Source organism: Urtica dioica, chromosome 3, assembly GCF_054948205.1.
Source record: "Urtica dioica subsp. dioica isolate 48M chromosome 3, U.dioica_male_clone48M_v1_H2, whole genome shotgun sequence".
NCBI classification, from domain to species: Eukaryota; Viridiplantae; Streptophyta; class Magnoliopsida; order Rosales; family Urticaceae; genus Urtica; species Urtica dioica.
Window position 1 is genome coordinate 2,794,605 of NC_142758.1, and position 12,251 is coordinate 2,806,855.

At 40.4% G+C, this 12,251-nt stretch overlaps 1 protein-coding gene across 2 annotated transcripts; it reads left to right on the forward strand.

The window, feature by feature from the left end:
* The first annotated feature begins 3,455 nt into the window (after window positions 1-3,455).
* On the forward strand, window positions 3,456-5,495 carry LOC149402054 (translationally-controlled tumor protein homolog). Of its 2 annotated transcripts, XM_089610123.1 has the most exons (6): window positions 3,456-3,737; window positions 3,850-4,007; window positions 4,096-4,243; window positions 4,620-4,765; window positions 4,928-5,079; window positions 5,225-5,495. In XM_089610123.1, the coding sequence occupies exons 1-3, from the start codon at window positions 3,582-3,584 to the stop codon at window positions 4,178-4,180; spliced, it is 399 nt and encodes a 132-aa protein (XP_089466249.1). In that variant the 5' UTR covers window positions 3,456-3,581; the 3' UTR covers window positions 4,181-4,243; window positions 4,620-4,765; window positions 4,928-5,079; window positions 5,225-5,495. The 2 variants fall into 2 exon arrangements, with proteins under 2 accessions (XP_089466249.1, XP_089466247.1); XM_089610121.1 differs by having other exon boundaries at window positions 4,096-4,765.
* Window positions 5,496-12,251: the final 6,756 nt, after the last annotated feature.

The window sequence follows — 12,251 nt, forward strand, 5'->3', positions numbered from 1 at the left end:
GAAAGGAATGTAAAATAAAGTTGTGAATATTGGTCTTTTGGTGAGTATGAGTCGCTAGGGTAGCGTGTTTAGTCACTTAAAAACTCCATATCTTACCATTGACCCAAGCCTAACGTTCCAAGCCTTGAAAGACCTTTGGACTATGCTTACTCTCCTAAACCGAGTGGAGAGTGTTTGGTGAAAGCCTTATGGTGTTCCTAATTCATCATTGAATATCCTTATTGAGTTTGCATGCTAGGAAAAGGTGGGAAAAACTCCGAAGATACTTGACTTCGACTCAATGAAAACTTTTACACGGGAAGCCTCAAGCTAGGTAAAGCCACACGAGAATTGGTTGAAGACTTGTATTAATTGAGCTTTACATGTGATTTTTCTTACTATAGAGTTGATTTTGTCTAGGAGAGAAGTTCATGCGAAACCAAGGCCATAGCACTTTCAACACTCATTTTTTTTAAGTTTAGCGTAGCATAACTTCTTTTATTCTTTGGTATAGCTTTGTGTCTTGTTTAAGTAACGGTTCAAGTTTGGGGGTTTGATAAGTCAGATTCATTCACACTTATCTATGGCTCTTAGATAAGAATCGGAACTTGTTCTAAGTGTTTTTGATGTTATTTTGTAGTTTTTATTATGTTTACAGGTTAAAGAGAGTGAGAGAAGGCTGTGGTGCGAAAATGGGCTGAATCGGAGCTAAATCGAGGAAGTTATGGCCTTTTGAAATCAAGTCAACAAAAGTTAACGACGGTCAACAAAGAAGTCAACGTTTCAATGTTGACGCGCTGCACCTATTCGATGGCGCGCCGCTCTCTGGTGCTTAAAGTTTACACAGAGAGCTCAAAAAGACGACGCGCGAGAGAGGCGCGACGCGACTTCAAAATTTTACGAGTGGCGCGCCGCGCCTGTTACTTTTTCGGTGTTTTTTGGAGCTCGTCTTTTAAATAATTTTTGGCCCTTGGATCTCATCCAAAGGTCCATATTTGCTCCGAAAATCTCTCTTAAACCCTCATATACACTTGTTCAAGGGAAAAAAATCATCTTTATCATAGAACACTTTTTACTTTTGTTTGAACACTTGAGAGAGAGAGTTAGAGAGAGAAAGCTAGGGTTTGATTCTCATTTTATTCTTAAGCTTGGGAGTGAAGAAGAAGAGGGAGAAGTGACAACCTTCATCATCCTCATCATCTCCATTTGTTCATCCTTAACTGTATCTCTTTTATTTATTGTTCTTGACTTATTTACTTCATTTATTGCTTTGTTGAACACATTTTAAGCTTTCAAGTATTCTATTTGAGTTTTTGTTGACTACCTTTATCTCTTGAGCATTGAATATTGTGATATTAACTTTATTGCTTTATCTAAGTGGAATATTGAAGTATTGCTTGAGTTTAATGAAATCTTAATTTGGTTGTTGAGATTAGCATTCAATGTCTTGTTCTGTATTGCTTTACTTCTTTTACTTATTTCAATTTTACTTTGTTTATTCTTAATCATGAGTAGCTAAGTTGATTTGGGGTGCGATGTAGTTGAGTAGTTGAGTTGGTTGGTCAAACATTTGGATTAGATTGGTGCTTCATGGTTGGGTTGAGAGTGAAATTCTATGGGTATAGGGTGTGTGTTAGCGCTAACTAGAGTAGCTACCTAGTTAGTGAATCTTAGACAAGTTTAGACACCGAGAGGTAATAAACGAGTGAGATCTACCCATCCCATCTTTAACCTTCCTAGAGCTATAGAAAGACTACGAGGTAGATGTAGTTGATTGAAATCCCAGGCTGAATACGGTTTTGTGTTTTAATAGAACCCAAACCGAGAGGTGTAAGTTCGACACATAGCTAGATTCCTAAAGACTCGAGAGAGATTAGTGAATGTTATAGGAGGGATTAAGACTCATTTTTAACACTCTAAACCCGAGCTTAGAATCGTACCATGACCGACCGACTCGATGAAATAACAAAATCGTGCCCCTTCCTTTTAACTTGTGTTTAAATCGTGTTCTTGACCCCGATTTCCTGGACAAGTTTTACGGCCGCCTTATCGTAGTAAGTAACCTTATTTTAATGTGTTCTTATTACTAGTTTCTTATTAGTGAGGTTTGTTCGATCTCTTTCAGATATGGGAATGAGGGATGCTCCTGAAGAGGTTCCGAGGAACCCGAAAAGAAAAAATTCTTCCTTTAAGGGTAGGGAACTTCCCGAGAAGAAGACAAAGGCCTCGTTTCCAGCGCATCGAAGCCATCCGAGCCTCCGGTGGTGGTCCTCTCCCTGATGCGCCGGAGCCTTCCGGCGCCCAAGTACACCTTGCCCCGACCTTTTTGTTCCTTCAGGAATGAATCCATGCCGAGGAGGTGGAATCTCAGTGCGAGAAAACCACCAAGGAGGCCATGACCCTGTATCACTACTACAAATACAGTCTTTCGGTGCGGATGACTTTTGGGTGCGACTTTTCGCACCTAAAAGTCGCACCAAAAAAGACTTACGGGTGCGAAAAGTCGCATCCAAAAGACATTGAAGCAACTAAAAACTTTCGCTGATTTTTTTTAGATTTGGGTGCGAAAATTCGCACCCAAAAGTTCATTACTACCACCTAAAAATCAAGGTTACCTTTTGGGTGCGACTTTATCACACCCAAAAGTCCAAATGTTTTAAGCGGTCTTTTTCCCCCCTTTTTATAAAATTTTGACCGATCAAAACATTGGGTGCGACTTTCCGCACCCAAAAGGTCCATTGGGTGCGACTTTTCGCACCCAAAAGACCTGTTGGGTGCGACAAAGTCGCACCCAAATTCTAGGTCAATGTTATAAAAAAAAAAAAAAATTCAGTCTGAGTCTTTTTTCTATCTCTCACGCTCTCACTCTCTCACATTCTCTCTCTCACTCTATCCTACTCTCTCTCGGCCACAAGAACAACTCGGCCATACCATCATCACCATCCTCTCATCTTCATCTTCTTGTCCTTGTTCTCCTTAGCACGCCACCAGAGCCTCCTTGTGCGTGCGCTCCGACCGACGAGCCACGACGGCCGCGAGTCACCGGAGCACACCGACCATGAGTCACCCCCAGGAAAAGGACGAGAGAGCACCGGGAACAAGAAATTTCACGAACTCAAGGTAAGAAAAGTTATTACCCGAAATGGATTTTTGAAAAAATTAGGGTTCTTAGTTTGGATTTGGGGCTTTTGATTTCTGAGCTTGGGTTGTGGAATTTAAGTGAGTTTGAGCTCATTTTGGTGCTCGGATTGTATTGCTTGTGCAGAACCGAAACGTTTTGACAACTTTACGCCTCAAAAAAATTCGGCTCAGAACCAGCCTCAGTGGAGGCTGTTCTGAATTAAGAAAAAAAAAATATGTAATTGCTTATTTTTAAGCCTTTTAGGAAACCTTAATGTTAAAAAACGACGCAACTTAAATAATACATTGTACCGGCTGTATTTTTTATTTATTTATTGCGAATCTGTTTGGTAATACATTCTCTTCTCTTTGGTAAAAACTTATGAAAAAGCTGTTTTTTTTTATTCCGTGTTGGTGGTTCCAAAACTTGAGAGAGTGGATATTAGCATATATTTATATGAATCGCTAATCGTTGCTCGTCAATGACTCTCATCGCTATTTATGTTCAGTGGGTTGTTCAAGGAGCGCTCGACGTGGACATTGGTGCCAACCCTTCCGCCGAAGGAGGCGGTGACGACGAGGGCGTCGATGACCAGGCTGTGAAGGTCGTCGACATTGTCGACACTTTCAGGCTTCAAGTATTCCGTTCAATCACAGCTCTTTTTTCTTGTTCTCTCTTTCCGTTCTCTATATAAATAAAATTGAATACGTAAATTGTTTGCTGAACGGGAACGCGTGTTTCTTTTGCAGGAGCAACCACCGTTCGACAAGAAGCAGTTTGTCGCGTGGGTGAAGAAGTACATCAAGAACTTGACTGCCAAGCTCTCGCCAGAGCAGCAATCGGAGTTCAAGAAGAGCGTCGAGGGAGCGACGAAATACCTGCTCGGGAAGATCAAAGACCTTCAATTGTATGGTGTTCTTAATCAGTTTTTATTCTAATTATTTGTTAATGTTTTGTTAGCGATTATGAATTGACTAACTTTTTTTCCCCCTCAGCTTTGTCGGAGAGAGCATGGGCGACGATTGTGGTGTGGTTTTTGCTTACTACAAGGAAGGAGCCACGGACCCGACGTTTTTGTAATTCGGCCACGGACTCAAGGAGGTCAAGTGAGTTCGCTGTGAACAGCCTCTGTAAATTGACGTGGTCAGATCAGTACCGATTTAATTTGGATTTTTCGATATTTTTCCTGGAAAGTAGACGTTATGGGCTTTCTAAAATGACCAAGAACGTGTAAATCCGTTGAGATTTGAGTGAGTTATGAATTTTTGAAAACAGGGTTTTAAAGCTGGGAATTCTGAGCGTGTGTTTGAATTTTTGGCCGAAAATTGGAAAAAAATTAGGGTTGAGGAATTATGATTTGGGGCTTTTATTTTCTGAGATTAGTTTGATGATTCTGGAGTGTTTTGTGGCTCGTTTAGACTCTCTTTTCTAATGCGTGTCTGCACAATCGAGGAGTAAGAGTTCTTTTCGTTTCTTTATATGTTTTTTTGTTTGTTTGATTTTACTTGAGATCACTCAGAGTCGTGTTTCCGATATGTTCAACGAGCAACTTATTGAAGATGTATCTTTAATGTGCCATCAATGTCAAAGAAATGACAAAGGCCGGGTTGTCCGATGCCAAAAGTGTAAGAGGCGACGATATTGTGTTCCTTGTCTGAAAAACTGGTAAGGGAAATTCTAGACACTCACTCTTTGATCTGCTTGAATTCTTCATTGAAAAGTGTCGAAATACTTGAAAGCTACACATCACTACAACATTATAATTTTTATTTATTTATTTATTTCCTTCTAGGTTTCATAATCATTTATGGGATAATATTTCCACAGGTATCATAAAATAACTGAGGAAGAGACCGGAATCCAAGGCATCGTGATGTGCACTCGGAGCCCTCTCAACGGAAAACTCTACCCTCTCCGCCTCCAACTCCCTCCCAACAATGTCACCATGCAAGTCGTCGTTGTTCTCTCCGACTCCAAAGGTCAGTCATCTCTTCTCATTTTGTGCCCTTACATGTTTAGTCTCGTTACAAGGTTCGATTCGGGGTTTTGTTAATTTTTTGGGATCAAATTTCAGGTTAATATAAGCGATCACCTCTAATTTCAGCTTGCTTTTGGTGTTACCAGTGGCCGAAGAATTCAGGGTGCAAGGGCAATTATAGGATATGCGTCGCCGCGAGCTTCCAGTTTTGCTACGCTGAAGGTTCTTTGTTCTGTACATTCTAATCTACACCCTGTGTATACGTACACTAAGTATGAGTTTGGATTTTATTTATAAGTTACAGTTTAGGCCAGCCCAGATCAGAAAAATGTATTCAATACTGAATAGGATCTCGATGTGTTCTGGTTCCCGTTGAACCGATTTTGTTTTGGTGTTTTTATTTATTTATTTATGTATTTATCATTTTTCCATTTGTGAATTTAGAACGATTCTTACAGACGGAACACTAAACATATAATTTGATTGCTTAAGATTTTTTGTAGTTGTTTGTTTCCCATTTAGATTCTCTTCTTATTAATGTTCCTCTTGGCATTGATACATATATTCTGCAGCATGTGTTAATGTCTTGCATAAGTGACATGTACTTTGATTATTCACTATTACCACAACTTCAAATGGATTGTACTGAAAAGGATATTAATGAGTACTCGAGGTATATGCTTCATCAACTTGTTCATACGTATGTTGAGGATGTGTTTCAAAGTTTGAGGCTGAATGTATTTAATTGATTTTTATTTTTATAAATAAATTAAGAATCGAAGTCACTTTTAAATCAGGTGACAACTAAAGCATTGATAATAATTACGATTTAAAGTCACTTTATAATAGAGTGACGTCTAAAGCACTATTTTTTGTCATGGCGGGAAAGTATTGGGTGCGACAAAGTCGCACCCAATGCTCTTTTACCCGCTTTTCCACGGATTTGGGTGACATTTTAGGTGCGATTTTAGGTGCGGAAAGTCGCACCTAAATGTCGCACCCAAGACTTTTAGGTGCGAACTTTCGGGTGCGGAAAAGTCGCACCTAAAGTCGCACCTAAAGGTATTATTGGGTGCGACTTTTGACTTTTAGGTGCGAAAAAAATCGCGCCCAATGCTATTTTTTGTACTAGTGTATGCCGAGCTCTCTGCCAAGGTAAATGAATCTATTCATTTAAATAGTTGTGTATTTTTTTAATCGTTTTTTTCTCGTTGCAGGCTTTTGTCGGTATGGTTCGGTTAGCCGGCACGGTCGGGTCCGAGTTTGCTTCCATTCGCTCTCGCAACGAACATCACCTTGAATAGAAAGAGGTGGCTAAGGCTGAGGTGAGGAAGGCTAAAGTCGAGCTTCGGGCCAGGAGTGCTGAGCTGGAGTCCGTCTGAGCCGAGATCCAGAAAGTTCGAGAGGCTGCGGCTGTCGAAGCCGTGGAGGCTTACAAGGCTTCCCGCGAATACAAAGATATGATGGATGACCTCTACTCGGCTGGGATGGACTACGGATTAGAGCTCATTCGGAAGCGGAATCCTAATCTGGATACCACTGATTTCGACGCCAACATGGAGTCGTCTGAGACCGTTACGGAGGCGGCGGCGGAGGATACGGAGGTCGGGGTGCAGCCATAAGGATCTATCGATGTTGTTTTTTTTTGTTCAGCCCGATGGCTTTTTGAACTCATAGTCTGAGGTCGGACTGGTTTGTAATATATTTCACATGGCTCTGTTGGGCCTTATTTTACTTTATTGCAAACTTTTTACTTATTATTATGGTTTTGGTGAATTTTTTACGAGTTTTGGTAATCGGCCAAGCGCCGACTATAAATTACAGACTGAAGAACGGATACGTTTGCGTACCTGGTGTTGGAAACCTTGTTTGAAAATAAGTTAGATTGGGGTTTAAAAGAAAACCAAAAATAAAAAGAACTAATATGATTAATAGTCTGCTTTCATTAATCTAGGCGCCCATGCCGCTTTTCAGAATTTACAAGCATTACGGCCAAGTCATTTTTTGAATATTAAATTGCAATTAGGGCGACCAAGCCGCTTTTTGAAAATAAAAACTAAACATAAAACATTCTTAAATGCTCGGCATTCCAGGGGTTTTTTTCCATCTTCCCGTCTAATTCTGGATCTTGTATCCCCCACTTCCGATATCTTCTTTGATGATATATGGCCTTTCCCAGTTAGCTCTGAGAACTCCATCTTGCGGGTTCTTTGTGTGGAGAAAAACTTTTCTGAGGACTTTATCACCGATATTGAAGTTTTGGGGTCTGACTTTCGTGTTGAAATGTCGAGCAACCCTTTGCTCATTAGTTAAGTTTTTTAGTCATGCTCTTTCTCGTCTTTCTTCTAATAGATCGAGAATTAGGTTTAGATTCGAAGTGTTTACCTCCATGGAGAATTTTTTCCTCCTAAGTGTTGGGATAAAGACGTCTGTCGGAATAACCGCGTATGCACCGTATACGAGGGAGAAAGGCGTTTCTCCAGTTGCGTAGTGGCCGGTGGTCCGATATGACCATAACACATCTGGGAGCATCTCTACCCATTCCCCTTTATGGTTGTCCAGCTTTGTCTTAAGACCATGTTTGATGGTTTTGTTGACTGCTTCCACTAATCCGTTGGACTGTTGTCGGACTGGAGTAGAGAATATTTTGTTAATTCCATATTTCTCACAAAAACTTCGGAAATTTTCGCTGTCAAATTGTGTTCCATGATCGGAAATAATTTTGACCGGGATCTCAAATCTTGTGCTGATATTTTTCCAGACAAATTTTTCGATATTGTAGGCACTTATTTTATTTAATGGTTCAACTTCAACCCATTTTGAAAAGTAATATATAGCTACGACCAATATCTGCATCCGTTCTTCCCTGTTGGTAGTGCTCCGATTAGGTCGATTCCCCACTCTGCGAATGGTATCAGGCATGTAAGTGTGGTGAATGTATTAAGAGGGAGCCGTGGGATATTCGAGAACTTCTGGCATTTCGCGCATTTTCGAACTTTATTTCGGGCATCGTTTTTTAAAGTAGGCCAAACTATGTTGTCAATGGTGCCCACAAGAAAAGTTGTAGTCTTTATTTTGTACATTTGATGTAATAAAGTCTCACGAAGACTCTTGCTTGTAATTGCTTATTCATTAATAAAAAGTTGAAACGTTCATTCATTCTTCCTTGTCTGTTTGAAGCTTTATGATAAAACATTAGTTTTTAGTCCATAAACAAACTTAACAACTTACAAAGAGACAAATGTAGATTTGCATGAACAAACTCTTCGTAGTTTGTTTAAAACGATATATTCGCAATTCAAGGGTCAAAGGACTATTGACCTCAGTACGATTGTTAGGAGAATCTATGATGTCTGGTTATGGGGCATTGAGAGTTGGAGACTCTATAGTTCTTCTAGGTATCTTCCGAAGGTACTGAATTGACCAGTGCACTTCTAGAGACAAAATAAGAACAAACCATTTAACCTCTTATGTCTCGAAGTCACTACGTATGAATTGCATCGTGCTTACCTTAATCCTGAAATGAGACGTGCCATTTCACAGCTTACGTATTCTGATTTGAGAAAGTCAGAGTTCGGACTCACTATGTGATTCCGAACAGGACCTATTGGTGAAGTACTAAGTTGTGAAGATGTCATATCTAACTTTGTGAAGTTCTCATAGATATGGAATTCATGTACAAGATTGCTGAAATGCAATGTATATCACCTCATGCTTTATTCCTGGGAATGTGAATAAATGAACTGGTCAGTGTCCAAATTGATTCTTGAATCTTTTGGATGAAACAATGTGACTTGTTAGCTCTTCGTCAATACATTGTTTCTAACTTATTCACAAGCGACAAAGGAGTTGAGGAAATAACAGCTAGAAGGGTAAAATGGTAATTTTGTAAATCTCGACTAGCTGATGATATTCATGAAGGGTAAACATAGATAATATTCAGTGGATCCGCTCATCATAATTTGGTTGAATTCTTGAGTAGAAAATAAATTCATTTGAACCGAGAGATTTTCAGTGTCAACTCTTTAGTGGAGTCAGTTGACATTAAGCTAAACTTGGAAAAGGTTTGTGAACTTTTGAGTCCAAGTATTTAGCTCAAGCTTTGTTCATTTGGATCCATGAGGTCACTGTCACAAATCATATCGAGTAGGAAGAGTTAAACTAGAAGCTAAGTCAAAACAAGAACGAGACAAGTTTTGCGAAAATTGTCTAAAGGGTATATTTGTCTTTTTGGACATAGGACGAAATGAATGTCAATAAATTTTTTGACATTGTCATATGATGACAAATGAAACTTAAAACCACACGGCCATAATAAGTTATTTGGGCCATGAGGATTAATTTCATTTCATGGAATTTTACATGAAAATTCTAATCGGGCTTTTCTTATGTTGTCATGAACAAATGAAGAAAAATCTAGAAGCTCTTTCTAGAAGCCTTGCACGTCCAACTAAGGAAAATAAGGCTGAATTTAGTTCATGCCATAGTGTGAAAGAGAGTTTATTTTGTGCATTAATGTATGAAGATACTTGCCAAAAGAAAAAGAGGAAACAAATTTCCTCTAGAAGGAAATTGTGATGGGTGGCCAAGGCAAGGTCAAGGCAAGCAAAATAGGAAACAATCTTGTTTCTAGAAGACTGCCACACGTCCAAATAGAGAATGGGAAATAAGGGATTTTTGCTCATGAATATGTGATATTCCATAGAAGAGGAAACTACCTTATTGAAGGTAAAACCTCTCCTATAAATAGAGCCATTATTCTTCTCATTTTTCTCATTCCACATAAGTTAGAGATTGAGGGCTTCTCTCTCTAGACCTTGTGGCCGATCCTCTCTCTCTCTCTCTCTCTTGTTATTTTCGGTTTTTTTTTTGCACCTAGGTTGTCACGACCCGCAGGACACCCGTCGCCCTCGGATCGCGACCTTTCTCGTAACATTTTCATAACCATTTATATTTTCAAACGAAATGAACATAAAACATTTTCAAACGTCATTTACAAAACGTTTATTGAACAACAGCGGAAATAAATTTAATTTACATATAAGGAATAACAAGGGTTCCTAGAGCTAGTCCGCTAAAAACTGGTAAAAATTTTCGCTTTTAGAAGAGTTACAAAAATGCGGACTACCCTAGCTTGCTATCCATAAGCACAGGCCCATAATCGTGCTAACCGAGTTTCAAAACGTAAAAAGAGGTTCGGACCGAATATCTAAAAGTTATGATATACTAAAAGTTCTTCCAAAAGCTATATAAAACTTTCACGAGCATACAAGCTCGGTTTTCAAAAACCTGATACCCATTTCCCAAAAAGACATTTCCTATGCCACAGGTCGTCATGAGATCTACCTTGACTAGCACTCCTGCTTCGCCTGAGCTTTTCCTTTATCTACAAGGAGAGGGATTTAAGGGGGGAGTCACACCGACTCAGTAAGCAGGATATCTAACCTAGCACTACATGAGATGCATGGTTGCAGATGATAAAATGCAGATAACAGCAGGTGATAGATTCAGAAGAATAAAGAAGTTCAATCATTCAAACAGGATAACAAAAATATCATTCAATCAACATAGACATATTCAGTTTTAGAACCCCGTTCTAAAACAATCAAGCACATAATCATATAGGAATCCGGCTAACAACCGTCTTCCTAGAAACTCATCCATCTCGCTCATACCGGCGCCTTACATCAGTGGACTGGCCAATCAACACTTCAGTCCGCAGCCGTTCATGAGAGATGAGTAAACCATTCTGAGAACTTGAGCCTAGTCCTCAGAAGGCCGAAGTTTTAATGTCTGGGATCCACTAGCACATGTAGGAGGGCCTTGACGCGCGTATGGTAGAGGGGAGCAAACCCTCACCAATCCCTGGTTGGTCCAGGGTTTCATATTTCCCTCAGGACAGGTAAGCCACTCATCGACTTACCTGAAGCCACCCATCGACTTCCCATTAAAGGGACTTCAGGAATGCCACTCGCTACATTGCCGACAAGAGTTCGTTATGTTTTACAGGAGCTGTCTACAGCCTACCTCCCTATCTTAATACAGGAGGAGATCTTATCGGGATAAAGCCCGTCATTAACATTATTAATTTCACTGTATGGCTCTTTAAGTATTTTACAAGGAGTTGTCGACAGCTGTGAGGCTGGACCTTCTCCTAGAACAGTTCCTCTCAGGATTGAATCCTGAGGACACCGTCTTTCCTCCTCCTGTTGTCCTCTTCATCAGGACGAAGGGGTAAAACCTATAACAGAAGCTCAACATAGTTTAAAAGGCTTCAAGGTTCTTAACCCGCTAATCGTTTAATCCTATCATTTTATTATCTTATTAGTTAGTGGCCGAAGCCTTATTCGGTCATCTTGTCTAACTGAGGGTTTCTCTTTGTTTTAGGATTAAACGAAGAAACATAAACAATTATTCTACTAGGCACCATTCCCCTTTTGGCGCCTCAAACTTAAATCCCACTTACCCGGAATAGTTCGTCGGAGAACTCGATGAATTCCGGAGGACACTTTGCTTTACACGCCTCCCGAGACCTTTAGCACGTCCTGGAGCGTCGAGAGAAGAGTTAATCGAGCTTTAATTTCGATAACTCTTTCTTAGAATCTTCAAAACCGGCTTCGTCGCCTTCGCCTCGTCCGGTTTCCGTTCGTCCGTCTAGATCTCAAATCGTGAAATTAGGCGTCCTTGGTGAGCTCTCCCACTTCCCCGACGTCTTTCCTCTCGGTCCGGCGTCGCGGCGACGTCTCGTTCTCCTCAGCCAGAAGCGCGCGGCGACGGGGACTCACGGCGGAGATGGCGCGCGACAAGAAGAAAGGAAGAAGAAGAAGAGAAAAGGAGATGGCGGTGATGGTGGGCTCGGTGAGGTTGGAGATGACCGTAGGGGTTTTTTTTCTGTGTTTGTCTGCAGATGGAGTTCTCGCGCGGGTCAGGAGAAGAAGAAGAGAGAAAGAAGAAGAAAAAGAAGTGTGGCCGAAAATGAGGGAGAGGGAGAGAAACCAAAACCACGTGGCAGCCATTCCTTAAGCCACATGTGGACAGATGGCCCACCCCATTTTTGACACGTAGCTCTCCAAACAGCCCTTCTTCAACTTTTTCTTTCAATTTCATCCCTCAAAACGTTGCACATAAGTCCTTCCAAAATAAAATCTCACAATCTTGTCCTTAATTAATTGA

What these genes read in the sequence shown, in the direction of transcription:
- LOC149402054 (XM_089610121.1), top strand. Translation starts at nt 3,582, where the DNA reads ATGACTCTCATCGCTATTTATGTTCAGTGGGTTGTTCAAGGAGCGCTC. An exon ending in TCGACACTTTCAGGCTTCAA is followed by an intron (nt 3,738 to 3,849) that starts GTATTCCGTTCA and finishes TTTCTTTTGCAG; the next exon opens with GAGCAACCACCGTTCGACAA. An exon ending in AAGATCAAAGACCTTCAATT is followed by an intron (nt 4,008 to 4,095) that starts GTATGGTGTTCT and finishes TTTCCCCCTCAG; the next exon opens with CTTTGTCGGAGAGAGCATGG.